We start from the raw sequence: 20119 nt of genomic DNA on the forward strand, positions 1-20119 counted from the left end.
TTTGCCTCACAGAGACATCCCCTTGTGTGATCTGAAATCCCCAGTCTCTGTAGACTCTTTGTCAGCGTGAAGCAAAGATACTCAGGAAAAGCGGGCAGCTGTTCTATAGCCCAGCTCTCGTTTTGGAAGAATCACAAAGCACCAAACCAAGCAGCACTATTGGCAGGAAAAGGCCCTTTCTTTAGCTCTTGCTTTCTTCATATACCTGTAATCTCTCTTCATCCTCACATCTAGCATTTTTATCATCTCTAGCTTTTTCTATGCACGAGTGACAGAAATCCATTAACTGTATCCAATACAGTTGGTTAAGTACATTAAATCCTTATACTGTGAAGACCTCTTCTGCTGTCTCAAAATATCATATGTGAGAACATGGAAAATCGTTAAGGGTAAAAATAAGTGTATAAAAAGGTTGTTGTGTTCAGTTACTCAGTCTTGTCTAACTCTTTGCAGCCACGTGGACTGCAAAGCTCATTAAGCTCCTCTGCCCATGGGATTTCCCAGGCAAGAATACTGGAGTAGGCTGCCATGCCCTCCTCCAGAGGATCTTGCCGACCCAGGGGTTGAACTCACATCTCCCACATCTCCTGCATTGGCAGGCAGATTCTTTACCACTGGTGCCACTTGGGAGGCCTTTAAAAAAAAAAAAAAAAAGGATGGAGACACAAATATATGTAATTGCTATTAGCGACACAGCGTTGGGGAAGATAGCTTAGGAACTGGTGTCAGAGGTTTTTCTAACACATGGTCCTCAGCTGGAGGCAGTTTCTTCTGTGGTTGCAATCTTAGGGGTCATTTTTTAGATTTTCATGATTAGGGGATACAGCTGAGACCTGGGGTACTGCCAAAAATCCTGAAGTGAACAGGGCCACTCTTCCAAACAGTTACCTGTTTCACAATGTCACTGGTGCCACTGCTGCGAAATCTGACTCTAGACCATATGATTAGGGGATTTGTGAAGATTGTAGGGACTTTATACTTCCCGCTGGGATTACAGACTCATGTGACTAAAAATAAAGCAAGGAACCATACATGAATGAATGAGGTCAGGTGTAAAACTAGAAAAGGATGGGGTAAGGGGTAAAACTATAGCAAATTAGAAAGTAATAACCTATATAACGTCACACAAGTTTAGATTTAAAAATTAAACACTATATGAGTCATGTAAAGCCCTTCGACAAGTTGTATTTATCCATGAGCTGCCTGTTTTGGACTCTTGCCTCAATTTTTTTGTACTGGTTGGCTTTTCCCATGACTATGTATTACTTTATATAAAAATGTACATACACACACACCTACACACATATAACAAAAAACATACCTATTTTGTTTTTCTCAATACTTCTTCCAGTCCTCTCCTTCTTTCCATTTTTGTAACCATAGTAGTATGGTCTTCTCTTTACACAATCATAGTTCCCTTCTTAACTGAATTTACAGCTCATTCCAGCCACTTCTAACACATCCTGTTATTTCTTCTCCAGCAGACATGGAAGCACCGCCTAAGAAAGACAGCTGGTCAAGGTGTAAAAGCAAAAGTCATAAAATCAGTACAAGCCTAAGTCAGATACACAGTATTATTTATAAATATTATATGTAGGTGATATATTAAAGATAAAGCTGTGTTAAAAAGCAGTGGAGTAAGTAGTCAGATTTGTATTTAGTAAGAGCTCCCCCTGGCCCCAGTTGGAAGATTAGATTGAAAGGGCAAGACTTGAAGTGGGAGACGAGTGGCATTAGCTTCCTGTTGCCGCCCTAACAAATCACCCCAAATTTAGCAGCTTAAAATAACAGGAATTTATTATCTCTCAATTTTTTAAGTCAGGAGTCTGAAATGACCCTACTTGTTTCTCTGCTCTGGATTTTATAGACTGAAAAAAAAGATACTGGCTGGCTAGGTTCTTAATGATAGTCTGGGAAGGATACATTTCCACACTTATTCAGGTTTTTGACTGAATTCAGTTTCTTCTGGCTGTGGGACTTTGTTTTCCTTGCTGACTATTGACAGGGGAGCCACCCTCTGCTTCTAGAGGCTTTTTTTTTAGTTCTAGCACATAGGCCCCTATGTCTCAGAATCAGCAATGATGTGTCAAATACTTCTCATGCTTCGAATTAATCCCTTTCTGTTTTGTTTTGGGTTTTTTTTGGGGGGGGGGGCGGAATTGCTCCCTTTCTTAAGGTTAACTGATTAGTAACCTTAATTACATCTGCAAAATCCCTTTGCAACATTACCTGGGTGAGTGTTCAATTGAGTATCAGGAGATGGGACTCCTAGACAGAGATATCTTTAAATTACAGTTGACCTGGGAAAAAAAGATAGGGGCTTATACTGAGGCATTAGAAATGGGAATTGAGGAGAGGTATTAAGGAGACAGATCCAAAGACCTTGGTCACTAATGAGAGAGAGGTGGGAGAGAGGGCTCCAGGGACATGGACTTATGTCCAGGAAAATGAAACACATGCTTCCGCAGAGGGTGAAGACAGAGGAAGCATGCTGATTCTGGCTGCAGAACCCTTGTCGCAGTGAACTGAAGTGTGTCTCCCTGAGAGCAGGTGTAAAAGGGGCAACACAAGAGCACTGAATGGAAGTCTGTGTGGGGAACAGGCAGATGCTGGATGCCTCGCCCTCTCACTGTCCTGCCAGTTTACCTTCTGTTGCTGTTCAGTTGCTAAGTCGTGTCTGACTCTTTGCAACCCCATGGACTGCAGCAGGCCAGGCTTCCCTGTCCTTCACGATCTCCCAGAGTTTGCTCAAATTTTGTCCATTGAGGCAGTGATGCCATCCAACCTTCTCATCCTCTGTTGCCCTCTTCTCCTCTTGCCCTCAATCTTTCCCAGCATCAGAGTTTTTTCCAGTGAGGTGGCTCTTCACATCAGGTGACTAAAGTATTGGAGCTTCAGCTTCAGCACCAGTCCTTCCAATGAATATTCAGGGTTGATTTCCTTCACGATTGACTGGTTTGATCTCCCTGCAGACCAAAGGACTCTCAAGAGTCTTGTCCAACACCACAGTTCAAAAACATCAATTCTTTGGCACTCAGCCTTCTTTATAATCCAACTCTCACATCCCTTCATAACGACTAGAAAAACCATAACTTTGACTATATAAACCTTTGTTGGCAAAGTGATGTCTCTGCTTTTGAATACACTATCTAGGTTTGACACAGCTTTTCTTCCAAAGAGCGTCTTTTAATTTTGTGGCTGCAGTCCCCATCCACAGTGATTTTGGAGCCCAAGAAAATATAGTTTTCTTTCCAGAGAAACTATACCAGAGAGGCAGCTGTCTTGGAAACATCAGGCTTAGTGGAGACAAAGAGAGAAGTGTTACGCTAGAAACTACACTCACTAGATCCCTGTATTGGCTCAGCTGCCACACCAACAGCCATATTTTAGAATAGGCAGGAGATTAGAGGAGTCATCTCTGAAAAGATGGACTAGCCTCAGAATGAAGACAAAGATATATTACTTTGGGGGAATTCTCCCAAAAGCAATAACTAGGTCTCCCAGAGTGATTATTTGTCCACTTGTTTGCAGGCTACACCCAAGCTCAGAGGTTGCAGTCAGCTTTTGAGCGGCTCACTCTAAAAGCCAGTATCACCAGCCATTGTATAGGTTCCTAAGTGGGTTCCCACTTGTTGGAGGGCAGGCGTGATTCAGTTGGAAACCTGTGGGTTTAGAATACCAACTTTTTACCATATAGCCATAGCTGGTCAGGTCGGCAGCCTTGAGCCCAGCACCGTTCTCACTGGTGCAGGCTGCTTTCCAACTCCTCTCTCATTGCAAAACTTCCGTGGTCCATCTTCCATGACCGTCCTCATCCCAGAATTCCTTCAGGAGACTTCTTCCTTCACTATTTGTCAAAATTGGGATTCACCATAATCCGTTTGAGAGTTGGTATGCTTATGAACTGAGCAAACCTCAATGGAAAATTAAATATTGGTAACACAACTACATTTGAAAAGTTGTCAACAAACCCACTGTGAGGCTGGTTGATCTGTTTCTTGTAGTTTCCAAACATTTGTACTTAAACGTCTCGTAGGAAAGCCAGAGGTTATTTTTAGTTCTTAAATCTCTGAATAAATTTCTCAGCATCTTTTAAAGTTACTGAATTAAGTTTCTAAGCTTTTAAACATTGAATAATACCAAAGGCAAGGCTTAATATCTCATTGCCCCTCAAAGCTAGGAAGCTTTTAAGTTCATTTAGAATCTGCTGGAATACTTTAGCAAAATGCTTTTGTGGAGGGAATAAAATGATTGAAGAAATGGGGGGGGTGTGTGTGTGTGTGTGTAGGGGGAATTTAGGAGCTAAAAGGGCAAGTTAAAGAATACTAAAAGAATTCACTCTGATCTCTTTTTGCTTTAAGAAAGACACACAAGTAGAAATGCAAACATGTGAAAAGATAGTCATCATTCCTCTTAATAGGAGAAATTCAAATTTAAAGCTATAACAGGAGACCAGTCACTGTTGGCAGAGACGTTTTAACTGCTATCCCTTGTGCTAGTGAAAGTGTGAGGGACTGTCCTCCACTGCTGGTGGGGTCTATAAATTGGTAGGGCCTCCCAGTGGTAAAAGATCCACCTGCCAGTGCAGGAGATGTAGGTCCCTGGGTCGAGACGATCCCCTGGAGGAGGGCATGGCAACCCACACCAGTATTCTTGCTTGGAAAACTCCTTAGGGGAATTTTTAGAGGCAAGAGGTCAGAGGAGCCTGGCAGACTACAGTTCAGGAGGTCGCAAAGAGTCAGGCACAACTTCTGCTGCTGCTGCCACTAAGTCGCTTCAGTCGTGTCCGATTCTGTGCAACCCCATAGACAGCAGCCCACCAGGCTCCCCCGTCCCTGGGATTCTCCAGGCAAGAGTACTGGAGTGGGTTGCCATTTCCTTCTCCAATGCATGAAAGTGAAAAGTGAAAGTGAAGTCGCTCAGTAGTGTCCGACTCTTCGCGACCCCATGGACTGCAGCCCACCAGGCTCCTCTGTCCATGGGACTTTCCAGGCAAGAGTACAACTGAGCACTGTATAAATTGGTACCATCCCAGAAGAGAACAATGTGTCAAAATCTATCCAAACTTAGAGCACCCAAGATCTTTGACTTAGCAAGTCTGCTTCAGGGAATTTACTCTACAGATAGTTCTTGTATAGAAAATAGGGATATTTGGGATAGGACTGTTTATTACAGCATTATTTAGGATAACAGAGTCTAGAATAACCTAAATGGGCATTAATCAGAGACTAGATAGATAATGAAATAACATGAAACCATTAAAAGTATAGAGCAATCTTATGTGTGCTAATATGGAAAGATCTCCAAGAATGTATCTTTAGGCAAAAAGAGCAAGGTGAAGATTAGTGTATATTATTCTACCTTTTGTTTTCATTTTAATTTTTATTAGAGTATAGCTACTTTACAATGTTGTGTTTCTGCTGTACAGCAAAGTCAATCAGTTATATTAATACACATACATATAGCCTTTTTTGGATTTCCTTCCCAGTTAGGTCACCACAGAGCACTGAGTAGAATTCTCTGCTATACAGAAGGTTCTCATTAGTTATCTATATTATACACAGTACCAATAGTAAATATATGTCTATCCCAATCTCCCAATTTATCCCACCCCCTCTCCCCCTCCCTTGGTGTCCATGTTTGTTCTCTACATCTGTGTCTCTATTTCTGCTTTGCAAATAGGTTCATCTGTCCATTTTCCTAGATTCCACCTATATGCATTTATATACGGTATTTCTTTTTCTGACTTATTTCACTTTGTATGACAGTCTCTCGGTCCATCTGTGTCTGCAAATGGCAGGTTTTTTCCTTTATATGGTTAAGTAATACTCCATTGTATATATGTACCACATCCTCTTATCCATTCCTCTGTTGATGGACATAAGGTTGCTTTCATGTCCTGGCTGCTGTAAATAGTGCTGCAGTAAACACTGGCATGTATGTATCTTTTGGAGTTATGGTTTTCTCCCGGTATATGTCCAAGAATGGGATTGCTAAGGTCGTACGGTAGTTCTGTTTTTATTTTTTTTAAAGGAGCCTCCACACTGTTCTCCACATTCCCACCAACAGTGTATGAGGGTTCCCTTTTCTCCATACCCTCTCCAGCATTTATTGTTGTAGATTATTTTTTGATAAACACCATTCTGATCAGTGTGAGATGGTATCTCATTGTAGTTTTGATTTGCGTTTCTCTAAGTATTAGTGATGTTGAGCATCTTTTCATGTGCCTCTTGGCCATCTGTATGTCTTCTTCGAAGAAATGCCTATTTAGATCTTATGCCCATTTTTGATTGGGTTGTTTGTGGTTTTTTTGATACTGAGCTGCACGAGCTCTTTGTATATTTTGGAAATTAATCCCCTTGTTGGTTGCTTAGTTTGCAAATATTTTCTCCGATTCTGAGGGTTGTCTTTTCATCTTGTTTATGGTTTCCTTTGTCATGCAAAAGCTTTCGAGTTTAATTAGGTCCCATTTATTTGTCTTTAAAAATAAAAAATATACTGGAGAGTGACTGCTCATGACTATGGGTTTCTTTCTGGGGTTATAAAAATGTTCTGTAATTAGATAATCATGATGTTACAGCCTTGTGAATGTACTAAAATGCACTGAATTGTAAACTTTAAAATGGTACATTTTATGATATGTGAATTATATGACCATAAAAATACAAAGAAAGAAAGGTATGCATGCTCCTGTGCTCAGTCGTGTTCAACTCTTTGTGACCCCGTGGACTGTAGCCTACCAGACTCCTCAGTCCATGGGATTTTCCAAGAATACTGGCGTGAGTTGCTATTTGCTCTTCCAGGGGATCTTCCCGACCCCGGGATCAAACCCATGTCTCCTGTGTCTCCTGCATTGCAGGTGGATTCTTTACCACTGAGCCATCAGGGAAGCCCACAAATTAAAGTTATACACCTTTACAAAAAAAAAAAAAAATGAACTGTTTCTAAAAGGATGTATTGAAAGCTGGCAAAAGATGTAGTTTGGGGAAGTGGGGAGAAAATGATGGGAATGGAAGGGAGGCTTATTATTCACCACATACAGAAGTGTGTGCCTTTAAAATCCTGAAATATGCATTTGTATCACCTAATCAAAAATACCATACTTTATAGAAAGGGAATCTGTTAATTATTAAATATACTTTAACAATATAAAAGCAATTAAAAAAAAATTTACCTATAAACTGCACAATTCCATTGTGATTTAACTTTGGTATTATTGTCAAGTTACCAAATGGAGTATTTGAGAATATGAAGAAATGCACGTTTAGAGTAATTTTTAAAGAAAACTGCAATTTTTAAAGAAAACTGTAAACCACTCGAGAAACTAGGCCATGCTAATTAGAAGGAATTAATTGGGTAATTGCATTTCACCTACTTAAAATCCCCCATCACCTGTAATTGAAGTAACTTTCCTCTCTCCTTCCAGTCCCTAAACCATTATGTGGTATTGATAGTGTTGTGTAATAAGGTTCTGAATCCCTCATCAAAAGTGGCTTTATGTCAGTGGAGGATTCCATAAACCCTGTATGAGCTGATAATAATGGAAACAACCTTGAGATTATACACAATGTGATTGAACCTGATTAAAGAGAATAACTTTATCCAAATACGATGCTACACTGTTATAACTGATTAAGGTGAATGAGGAGCCTTGAAGAGAAGGCCAAGAGGAGGTAAAAATGCAGTTGGAGATGCTCTGCATGGCTTGGCAAGCAGTTTACCTACAGCTGTCAGTGGTACATGAATTTGATCACTTCTTATTCCCACACCCACTCCTTTTTTCCCATGAGTGAAAATTGGTCCAAAGGATATTGACTGACTCTTGAATTTCTTAGAAAAATAAATCTTCAGAAAACTTATTTGGCACAAAGAGATGTGTTTAGCACACATGGGGACCAATGTAGAGGAAGAAACTCCTGTTCCCTAATTTAAGTATTAGCACGGTGAATAGACTTATATATTCCTTTTTCTCCTACTGCTTTTGCAAGGAGCAATGTGAACATGAAATAGAGAAACTCTTAAAGGACATCCACTTCATGTGTATTTGTTTCAGATATATAACAAAAGAAGATGTTGCTGCAGCCTCGATGGACAAGGTGAAGAATGACGGGGGCCATGTCCGACTGATCACAAAGGGGCCCAAGCCAGGGGACCCTTCTACAAAGTAAGAGGTTTTTTACTTGTCAGGCGTAGTGGTACTAAGACTCTTTCTTTAAATGAATGTATTAATTTCTATAACAATAGTTTACCACTGTGTGACCAGTTTACACGTTACAAAAAGCTTTCACAATGTAATAGCTCTTCTGTCCTAGCAACGCTGCGAGGCTCCTGATGCCCTTATCTTAGAAATTAGAGATCAAGAAGGTACCTGAGGCCAAGTGGGTTATAAGACATGCCCCAGGCTACCAGATACTAGTCCTGAGGTCCAATCTGGGCTCTGCCCCCCAGTCTTGAGTTCTTTCTATCATAAAAAGTTTTTAACACTTCTAACAGCAAAGTAGCTATTGTAATTCCCATGCAGGACTTTACAACGTTCTTGAGTAATGTACCTTTTCCTTTAGTTTAACAAAGTGAGCTTATGTCCTGCCATGTTTCATCTCTAATTTTAATTCTGTCTGAGTTTACCTGTAGGAGGCACATGTAGCAAGTCTCCCGTTCTAATTCCTGTCAGCACTGCTGGTTCCCTGGTTCTGTCACTGAATGGATGTAAACAGTCTGTCTCCCGAAGGCCAGCAATATTCAGATAGATGTTCATGGAAATCTTGGTAATGGCCTCCTGGTCCTAATGAAGTGTGTGACCCAACACATTGAGTGAGCAGGGCAGCCTGTCTTTTCCCAGACTGAAGAAGGATTTTCTAACTTTTCATTTTCCATCTTCTCCAGACGCCTCAGAGTCTGTGTAACTTGAAGACATCTAAGTTCCAAAGAGAGGCAGCGTATTTGTATTCAAATTAATTTTTCTGAACACACCATCCTCTCTTTTCCTTGGAGTGTAACAGAGTGCCGACTATAGCTATTACTATTTCGTCTCCACAGTGGATCGCAGAATCTGCGTGCCCTGTGTTTACTGTTTGTCAGCACAGAAACTTTGAAGACCTGTAAATGAAGTAACAACGATTTAAAATAGAGTGAGCCTTAATTAATTACCTATTCAATGTTTTGCCCCTTCTAGAGAATTTCTTGAAGGTGGAGAATGTGTCCCATTTCTAAATCCCTGCACAGCCCAAGGTGATCTCATTCTGAAGGCTTCTACATCCAAAGGCTATTTGCAGGCTGTGGATAACGAAGGAAATCCACTTTGCCTTCGCTGTCAGCAACCCACTTGCCAAACTAAGCAAGAGCGTAAAGCAGATGCTTGGGATTCACGGTTCTGTTCTCTGAAATGTCAGGAGGAGTTTTGGATTCGATCTAATAATAGTTACCTGCGAGCCAGAGTATTTGAAATTGAACATGGTGTGTGTCAGCTGTGTAATCTGAATGCACAAGAACTCTTTTTACGTCTGAGAGATGCCCCTAAAAGTCAGAGGAAGAGTCTTCTGGATGCTACCTGGACCTCAAAGCTCCCATTAGAACAGGTAAGTTTTAATCACTGACTGATAAAGACAGCATTGTACTGAGTGATGAATATTGACTAATTTTCTTCTTAAAACATTTTTAGTATGGGAATTCTCAGAAACATTTACAAAAGCAGAATAATGAACCCACACACCTGTCAACCGACTTTACCAACATTTTGCTATTCATTTCATGTTTCCCTCACTTCGATTCTTCTTCTCTCCTGGAATTATTTTAAAGTAGATCTCATACAGCATTTCATTTCACCCTTAGATACTTTCATTATATACCTTTCACAGATGAAGACTTTCTTTCTCCCTCCCCTTTGTCTTTCTCTTTTAAATATAAACCCATAGCCCAATATCCATGATCACACCCAACATAATTATAATTCCAGTTACAATAAGGCCATGTTTGGTTTCCCAGATGATCTCAAAAATGCCTTTTTACAATTGCTTTGTTCAAATTAGGATCAAAATATGACCTGCACATTGCATTTGGTCATTATACCTCTTATGTTTCATTTAATCTGTAATATAACCCCTTTCCTTTTTTTACACCACTGATTGTTGAAGAAACCTGGTCATTTGCCTGTAGGATTTCCCACATTCTGGATTTGTGTGTGGTCCACATTTTGGACCTGTATCCTCATGATGTCGTTTGACGTGTTTCTCTGTCTTCCTGACTTACTGAATAATGGTTATACGATCTAGAAGTTTAATTAGATTCTTTTTTCAACATTTTTTAATGTGACTATTTTTTAAAGTCTTTACTGAATTTGTTACAGTATCGTTTATGTTTTATGTTTTGGTTCTTTGGCCTCAAAGCATGTGGGTTCTTAGCTCCCCCACCAGGAATCGAACTTGTACCCCCTGCACTGGAAGACAAAATCTTAACCACTGAACCACTGGAAGTCCCTAACTAGATTCTCATTAGATTATTTTGGGAAGAGATCTTAACAGATGGCACTTTGCATTAGGAGGCACTTAGGGTCTGGTCATTCCACTTTTCATGATGTTAATATTGAGTGACAAGGGGTAAATAGATAATCCCTAAAATGTAGTTCATTACAATGTGAAAGAAACTCATATTTGTTTATCCCATTGTAAAATGTAATTTATTATAAAATAGTCTTCTCAGCACAGTATTCTTAGTATCCACTTTGACTCCCAAAACTCAGTTGGGTTTCCAATGTTGTGATCCAAGCACCTCTAAACTTCAAACTAGAGCAAAATGTGTAAATTTGTAGTATGCTTCATTTTAAAAAATGAGTCTACAAAAATATTGGATAAATTCCAGCAAAAATCTTACAATTTTATTTACTTAGTATTGCTGAATTAACTAATAAGCATTTCTGCAAAGATGAAGTAGCATGACTTTCAGAGCTAGAGAAATACACTATTCCCCTAACATTATCCAGAGCTCCTGAGAGATCTAGTCTAGTTGGTGAGCGGCATGTGACACCCATCCCAGAAACATCAGCCAGACTCCAGTTACTGTCTGCTGCCTCCATGTGGAGACTTCCAAAAGACACAAAGAAATGACGCATGGACATCTAGTCTGTCCAAGAATACAGAAGTAACGTAGCATACGTCTAGAAGAGGAGCACTTAGGGAATAAGCAGGGTCCAGGGCACAGATGGGGACGACCAGGGGGAGAAGGGGTGATTCTTTCCAGAGGTAAGTTTAGGACGTAGAAAGCTGGCCCCAAGTGATTTAGAATTCTTGGGAAGAATAAAGAAGCACCTTCTGGATCACAAAATGTCACAGTGGAGACTGCTCAGGGCAAAAGATTTGGTTACAAACGAGACGACCAAAATGGATGTTTTTTCCCTGAGAGTACGCCACTTGCTTTATGCACAAGGCTGCCATATGACATTGCCTCTAACAATGCCAACCTCAAAAAGAAAAATCAATATATATCTTCTAACCAAAGTTGGGAAGTTCAGTATAAAAGAGAGAAAGTCAGTCCATCTACAGTGGAGTTCAGGTAGACCGTTTACTGCTCCAGTTTGCTGCCTCCTAGGGCTGTGCTCTTGGGCCAGACACTGTTAAGGTCCCTGTGCTGTCTGTGGGCCTGACAACTTTCCTAAAGCACTTCAGAGATGTGTCACAGGTTCCCATGGCCAGCAGCCATGAAGTTGATTATAGAGTCTTCCTTGTTCAAGACCAAGGAGATAAAAACCACTTTCACACTGATCTTTGTCCCATTTAAACAACTCTATCTACACTGCTATGCTGTGAGCTGTGACCTTATATCAAATGCTAAAATAATACCAATTAAACGTCAATCATCACTGGTTAAATATAAAGTGTGTCTACAAGGACTGGCCTAGGTAATGTCTACTTTAAATGAATATCTTTGTTTATTCTAAATGAATATTCAAGTTACAGAAGTTTGTTCTAGAAATTTGATTCCAGTCCATGTAACTTAGGAGGTTCTCAGGTAATTGCAAAAGTTCTAGATGATCACTATTAAACTGTCATTGGTACAAATACACATGCATTTAGGTCAACAATTAAAGACTTGAGTTCAGTAATACTCAGAAGTTTTCCATTTCTAATCTTTTTATCAGTTTTGTTTTAGTAACTATATAAACTAGTTCAAAGGTGCATAAGCAACTGATTTTTCCCAGTCTGTAAGGAGGCTTGATATTTTATACTTGCTTGTAATTTTTTCAAAATGGGTTTGGGTAAGTGGGGCGGGGACTGGGTGGGGGGACCTTTTTCAGAGACATTTTTTTTTATTGCTTTCAAATTGCTAACCTAGAGGGTTTTTCCTACTCACAATAAAAGCTATAAAAAACCACCCTAATGTATTTTTCCCTGTGATTTTGCTGTGTAAACATGATGGCACAATTGAGAACCAACAGTTCCCACAGTGTGTGTTGAAAACTGCTGATGCTGTGTTCTTATTACAGCTTAATGAGATGATAAGAAGCCCAGGGGAAGGGCATTTCTGGCAGGTGGACCACATCAAGCCCGTGTCTGGTGGAGGAGGGCAGTGCTCCCTGGACAACCTGCAGACCCTCTGCACAGTCTGCCACAGAGAGGTCAGTGATGCTTGCAGACACATCTGACTCCATCCTAAGACAGCCAATTGGAAATTGTGCATACAGGTGTGGAGGATTATAGGGTGAATCTCTATCCTGTCTGGGATCTGAGATGTGTTTTATTCTTTTCATTACCTACCACTTGAGTTTTTTCTTGAGGTCTATGCAAGTTCTCCAGAGAAGGCAATGGCACCCCACTCCAGTACTCTTGCCTGGAAAATCCCATGGATGGAGGAGCCTGGTGGGCTGCAGTCCATGGGGTCGCTAAGAGTCGGACACGACTGAGCAACTTCACTTTCACTTTTCACTTTCATGCATTGGAGGAGGAAATGGCAACCCACTCCAGTGTTCTTGCCTGGAGAATCTCAGGGACGGGGGAGCCTGCTGGGCTGCCGTCGGTGGGGTCGCACAGAGTCAGACATGACTGAAGTGACTTAGCAGCAGCATGCAAGTTCTCATTCACAGATGAAAAAGAAACTGCTTCCCTTTCGATTTATTCTAGGACCAGGAAATTTTCACCACTATCTAGAAGGAAATGAATACAACTTACATATTGCACAGTTTTGAAAAGACCCAGACCCTCAAACTAGAAGTTCAGTGAATTGGGACAGTGGCATATGTTTGCATCTGCAACTAAATATGTCCTGAAATATCTGAGAACATGAATAAATTATCTCTAGGACCAACTCAGCTCCACATACAGGCATTACACTGTTGACCTAAATATGAAACCTATTAATCTTGGTACATCTTGGAGCAATTACCTAGTGCCTAAAATGAAAGGAAAGAATAACATAATATGGTCTGTCAACTAGGATGAATTTTTAACAGGTAGTTCAGCAAAAGGTCGCAGGATCTACCTGTTAAGATATAATCTTAGAAAGCAGCATACATTTAATGTGCAACTTTGTACCCAACTTTTTTTCTACTTATGGCAAAATTTAAGCATTTCCCCATGTTCTCATGATAAGCATTCAGTGTTTATCATCTAAAATGGCTGCATAGTAGTCTATTGAGTACATCTCTGCTGCTGCTGCTGCTGCTGCTGCTAAGTCGCTTCAGTCGTGTCTGACTCTGTGCGACCCCATGGACTGCAGCCCACCAGGCTTCTCCATCCATGGGATTCTCCAGGCAAGAACACTGGAGTGGGTTGCCATTTCCTTCTCCAATGCATGAAAGTGAAGTCGTTCAGTCGTGTCTGACTCTTAGCGACCCCATGGACTGCAGCCTACCAGGCTCCTCCGTCCATGGGATTTTCCAGGCAACAGTATTGGAGTAGGGTGCCATTGCCTTCTACTGTGGTTAATTATGCCATTCCCATACTGATGAACCTGAAGTTGTATACATTCTTTGGTTCATATACACAATGCTGCCAACCACATTTTTTTGTATACAAACTATTTTTTACATTTCGAGGTTGTTCCTTAAGATACTCAGTTGTAAAATCATTGAGTCAAGTTTTAAGATTTTGAGTCAAGTTTTGAGACTGCAGGAGATGAATTCCCTCCATGCTGTTTTCCAAAAGGATTGTACTCAGATATGCTCCTTCGATCCTGGCGGTGAAAAGTGCCTGTTTAATTGCACTGGTATTGCGGCTGTGGTGAAAAAAGAATTATTTTGTTTACTTGTAATTTTTTCAAAATGGGTTAGGTAAGGGGGGAAAAAAATCTTTTTCAGAAACATATTTTTTATTGTTTTCAAATTGCTAACCTAGAGGCTTTACTTTATTTTAAAGACCCTGATATTTATGAAAATGCTAATCAACTGTATCTACATTGTGAGAATTGTTCAGATCCTTTGCCAGTGTTCATATCATATGAGCACTTTCTTAGCCTCTTTTTAATATTTCAGATTCCTCAATTTAGTCACAAATTTTATTGTGTAAAAACTATGTAAATAACTTTTACATAAATAGGATCATGTCATAAAAAGGGCTTTGTTTTAGTTTTAACCTTGTTTTCCTCTCCGTACCCCTTCTACCTGGATAACTTCACACATACATTGACTTCAATTGGGCAAAAGATCATCTGATTTCTCAACTTGTGCAAACTGTTAGCACAGTCAAGATCTGTAAGAAAATTAAGATACAGCAGAAGAGAATGCTGTGCCTTCTTCTGTAATCACCTTTTTAGAGTCTCATGAAAACTGTTATTTATATTAGCAAAAGAATCCAATTCTGTTCTACTCATTTTGGTTTTTTGCACTGGCTTGGCTGTTAGGTTGGGAAAGGCTTTTAAGCCCAGAGAACAGGAGGTGGGCGGGCCCTGCACACACCTAAACCTCAGAGTTATTGGCTTAGTAACCCCACTGAGGGCAAAGCACTGGTACACGAGTGTGGTGATATTGTATATTTTTTTCAGAATTCACAGAGCTTTTGAGTTGCTGTAGCTGGTACTTTAATTCTAACATATGTACACATGCTTTACTTTTTTTAACTTTTAGAGAACTGCCCAACAAGCCAAGGAAAGAAGCCAGGTGAGAAGACAATCTCTAGCATCAAATCATGGATCAGACATCACACGATTTTTGGTAAAGAAATGAAGCATAAACATTTTTAAATGGATGACATATGGTTTATATGTGGAGAATTCACCAAAATTTTTTTGTGCTTGTCTAATATTTTAAAAGTGGAAAATTTCAAAACACAAATCAAGAATTCATCTTTCCTTTTCATGTTAAATGCTTTTAGTGTTAATACTTTTTTAAAGTACTTAACAAACTGAAATGCAATACTAAATATTTCTATGATCTTCTTGATATCCATTATATTTCAGTAAGGTTTTGTTAAGCTTTCAATTTTCCCTGACTATACCTTAATCACTGTATTATGCATAGATTGTTTTTGAAAAATATACTCTCAATTACTTGAAAAATGCTGCTGGGTTAGTATTGGTCATGGACTGCTATATGCAAAAATGCAACACTGTAAAGACATCAGGGAAATTTTGTAGGCAAAATCATTATTCAGGAATTCTAGACCAATCATGACCTCCTTGCTTAGTATGCAGTAGAGATTCTTGTTCACTAAATGCCTCCAAAATGAACCCAGGGTGCATATTTTGAGTGTTGTCTTCCTTTTATTTCTTAGCCAGTTGTCTTTATTGAAAAGATTCTTTTGAAAATAACCTAATTAGACCCATGGTGTTTGTGGACAATTCAGGGATTCTGGCTGAAGTAACTGTTAAATCATGTTTTAAAAAAATCAAAATGCCATTTAAACTTGTTTTTAATTTGTCTTAATGCATAAAACTAGACTTACTGTCAAAGCATTCTTTGTCTCAAGGTTATCATTTTCTGGTTTTGAAGTCCTATTTTATTAAAAGGGTATTCCTGAAATCTCTTTTAAAAGGGATGATGATGATAAAACACTTTTTCTAAAGTATCATCAGATGGAGATAAATATTTAAAAAGTGCAAGGGTAACATTAAAATGTAATTGATACTCAGACATAAAAGAGTGATGATGAAAGAAAACCAAGACATAATCTGGCAATACGTCAGAATCATGAGAGAATCAGAATCAATACGTCAAAACTCACAAAGTACAGGGTCAAGGAAGAACCACATTCACAAAAGGCCTGTTTGCAAATACTGTTTGGATGTAACATTAGTTTGAGTACTCTTTAGTTTTAATTAGTAGCTTGTATTTCACAACATGGAGGACTTATATTTGTATAAATATTATACAATCATTAATCTTCCAGAGTTTTTTTTTAAGTTTATAATATTTCATTGACATGATGTAATGCGTGTTTTCAGTCGTGTCTGACTCTCTGTGACCCTGTGGACTGTAGCCTGCCAGGCTCCTCTGTCCATGGAATTTTTCAGGCAAGAATACTGGATTAAGTTGCCATTCCCTTTCCCCAGGGCTTGCCTGACACAGGGATCAAACGTCTCCTGACCCACGTCTCTTCGCCTCCTGCACTGGCAGGCAGGTTTTTTACCTGCACCACCAGGGAAGCCCCTTGTATGAGATCAGATTTTACCGTTCAGTTTTAAAATCAGTTGGGCTTTCTTTGGCCTTCTTTCTGCTTTGCTGGTCAGGCTCTTTGCAGTTTTCTGCCTCATTGCCAGGGTAACCAAGGATCTCTCACAGTTGAGAGCTGAGAAGCCAGCATGCTACTTTTCCTCCAGCACGAGATACGTGCAAGTGAGATTGGTCTAAGTAGGTCAGACTTGAGTGGAGCTTGCTCTTTAGATCAAACTAAAGTGGTAATTCTAGGGAGAAAATTTTCAGTGTGGGAACTATATGAGAGTTGGAGGTGAAATGACCCATGAAGATCGTTTCTCTCTTTGCCAGATTTCAAAATGCCAGTTAAAAATGCTATAAGAGCATCAGAAAATTACGAATAGGGCTTCCCTAGTGGCTCGGAAGAATCTGCCAACAATGCAGGAGACCTAGGTTCAATCCTTGGATCAGGACGATCTCCTAGAGAAGGAAATGGCAACTCAGTCCAGTATTCTTGCCTGAAGAATTCCATGGACAACTACACAGGGTTGCAAAGAGTTGGACACAACTGAGTGACTTTCACTCACTCACTCAGGGTATAGTTAACCAAGGAGATGAAAGCTTTGTACACTGGAACTACACGTCTTTGGTGAAAGAAACTGAAGACGACACAAATGGAAGAAAGTCCATGTTCCTGGATCAGAAAAGTTAATATTGTTAAAATAGCCATACTACCTGAAGCAATCTATAGATTCAGTGCAATCCCTATCAAAATTCCAGTGGCATTTTCGAAGAAATAGAAAAAAAATCCTAAAATGTGTATGGAACCAGTAGCCAGAGCAATCTTGAGAAAGTAGAACAAACATACCATTTTTCTGCCCATTTTTTTGATTAGGTTGTTTTTTCGATATCAAGCTACATGAGCTGTGTGTATATCCTGGAGATTAATCCCTTGTCAGTTGCTTCATTTGCAAATATTTTTTTCCTATTCTGAGGGTTGTCTTTTCCTTTTTTTATGGTTTCCTATGCTATGCACAGATTTTAGGTTTAATTAGGTCCTATTTTTATTTTTAATTATTATGCTAGGAGGTAGATCAAAAAAGATACTGCTGCAATTTATATCAAAAATTGTTGTTCGGGATGGGGAACACATGTATACCTGTGGCGGATTCATTTTGATATTTGGCAAAACTAATACAATTATGTAAAGTTTAAAAATAAAATAAAATTAGAAAAAAAAAAGAAAAAAAAAAGAAAATTTATATCCTAATATAACCGTAAAAAAAAAAAAAAAAAGTTCTATGTTTTCTCTAAGAATTTTATACTATCTAGCCTTACATTTAGGTCTTTGGTCCATTTTGAGTTTTTTGTGTGTATGGTGTTCTAGTGGGCTCAAATTTCACTCTTGCATGTAGTTTTTCTAGCACCACTTAATGAAAAGTCTTTCTCCAATGTAAATTCTTCCCCTGCTTGTCACAGATTAATTGACCGTACGTAGGTGGGTCTACTTTTTAAATTTTATTGGATTGTAGTTGATTTACAATGTTGTTAGTCTCAGATGTAGAACAAAGTGATTCCTTTATACATATACATATATATTTTCATTCTTTTTCAGATTCTTATATAGGTTATCACATAACACTGAGTTCCCTGTCCTATAGACACTAGGTCCTTGTTTGGTTATCTATCTTATATATAGTAGTATGTTAATCTTATACATACTATATGTTAATCCCAAGCTCCTGATTTATCCCTGCTCCCACATTTTCCTTTTGGTAACCATAAATTTGTTTTTTATATCTGTAAGTCTGTTTCTATTTTGTAAATAAGTTCAGTTGTATCATTTTTTTAATTAGATTCCACAGAGTGATATCGTATGATATGTCTTTTATTTCACTTAGTATGATATTTAAGTCCATCCATGTTGTTGCAAATGGCATTATTTTTTTCTTATTTATGAATATATGGCTATGAGGGGTGTAGCCGGTGGGGAGGGGCGATGGTGGAGTGAACTGGGAAATTGGGATTGACATATATACACTACTATGTATAAAACACATAATTAACATATACAGCACAGGAAACTCTACTCAGTGCTCTGTGGTGACCTAAATGGGAAGAAAATTTAAAAATGGGGTGATATGTGTATACATATGGCTGATTCTCTTTGCTGTACAGCAGAAACATTTTAAAGCATATATACTCCAATAAAAATTTTAAAATAAATTTTAGAATTTGAATAGCAAAGGGAGCCATAAACAAAACAAAAAGACAACCTACAGGCTGGCAGAAAATATCTGCAAATAATGCGACCAGCAAGGGATTAATTTCCAAAAACAGACAAATAGCTAATATAGCTTAATGTGGGAAAAAAAAACATTCAAAAAATGGGCAGAAGACCTAAATAGACATTTCTCCAAAGAAAATATACAGATGGCCAACAGGCATACGAAAAGGTAGATGCTCAAGATTGCTCATTATTAGAGAAATGGAAATCAAAACTACAAAGAGGCATCACCTCAGACCAGTCAGAATGACCATCACCAGTCTACAAATAGTGAATGATAAATGCTGACGAGAGTGAGGAGAAAAAGACCCTCCTGCACTGTTAGGAGTAAGGTAATTAGTACAACCCCTATGAAAAACAGTATCAAGTCTCCTTAAACTAAAAATAGTTACTGTAATATCTAGACCCACTCCTGGACATATATCTGGAAAAGACAAAAATTTGAAAAATATACATATCCCTCGGTGTTCACAGCAACACTATTTACAGTGTCCAAGACATGTAGGCCACCTAAATGTCCACTGACAGATGAATGAATGGGTAAAGAAGATGTGGTAAATATGTATATACAAAGACTGTTAGCCACAAAAAGGAATAAAATAATTTTATCTGCAGCAACATGGATTGACATAGAGATTATCATGTTAACTGAAGTAGGTTAGACAAAGACAAATATCATGATATCACTTATTTGTGGAATATTTTAAAAAAATAATACAAATGAACTTATTTACAAAACAGAAGTAGACTCACAGACACAGAAAACAAACTTCTGGTCACCACAGGGGACAGTGGGGAGTGAGGGGAGATGAACCGGGAGTTTGGGATTAACATATACACACTGCTATATACAAAAGAGGTAAACAGCAAGGACCTGCTGTATAGCACAGGGAACTACGTTTAGTATCTCATAACAACCTTAATGGAAAAGAATCTGAGAAAGTGTACATACTGTGCATATATATAACATGTATTAAGAATATATGGGCTTCCTTGGCAGCTCAGCTGGTAAAGGACCCACCTGCACTGCACGAGACCACAGTTCAATTCCGGGGTGGGAAGATCCCCCAGAGGAGGGCATGGTAACCCACGCCAGTGTTCTTGCCTAGAGAATCCCCGTGGACAGAGGAGCCTGGTGGGCCGCAATCCTTGGGGTCGCAGAGCTGGACACGACTGAGCAACTAAGCACAGCACATGTTAAGAAAGTGCATGTATAACTGAAACATTTTGCTGAATCACTAACACAACACTGAAAATTAACTATACTTCAATAAAAT

The 20119-nt window shown here is 39.1% G+C and overlaps 1 protein-coding gene across 5 annotated transcripts in view; it reads left to right on the forward strand.

Annotated features, from left to right (window-relative positions):
* The window catches only part of ZRANB3 (zinc finger RANBP2-type containing 3), a 305162-nt gene extending 285334 nt beyond the window's left edge, over positions 1-19828 (forward strand). For 4 of the 5 annotated variants that reach the window (XM_070768566.1, XM_070768548.1, XM_070768569.1 and 1 more), the window contains 4 exons: positions 8054-8164; positions 9173-9575; positions 12476-12607; positions 15050-19828. In XM_070768566.1, the coding sequence (XP_070624667.1) occupies positions 8054-8164; positions 9173-9575; positions 12476-12607; positions 15050-15148 (745 nt within the window). In that variant the 3' untranslated portion in view covers positions 15149-19828. Of the gene's footprint in view, positions 1-8053; positions 8165-9172; positions 9576-12475; positions 12674-15049 lie in introns of all 5 variants that reach the window. The other variant, XM_070768553.1, reaches the window with a different exon arrangement.
* The last annotated feature ends 291 nt before the right edge of the window (positions 19829-20119 follow it).

Source organism: Bos indicus, chromosome 2 (genome assembly GCF_029378745.1).
Source record: "Bos indicus isolate NIAB-ARS_2022 breed Sahiwal x Tharparkar chromosome 2, NIAB-ARS_B.indTharparkar_mat_pri_1.0, whole genome shotgun sequence".
In the NCBI taxonomy this organism is placed as follows: Eukaryota; Metazoa; Chordata; class Mammalia; order Artiodactyla; family Bovidae; genus Bos; species Bos indicus.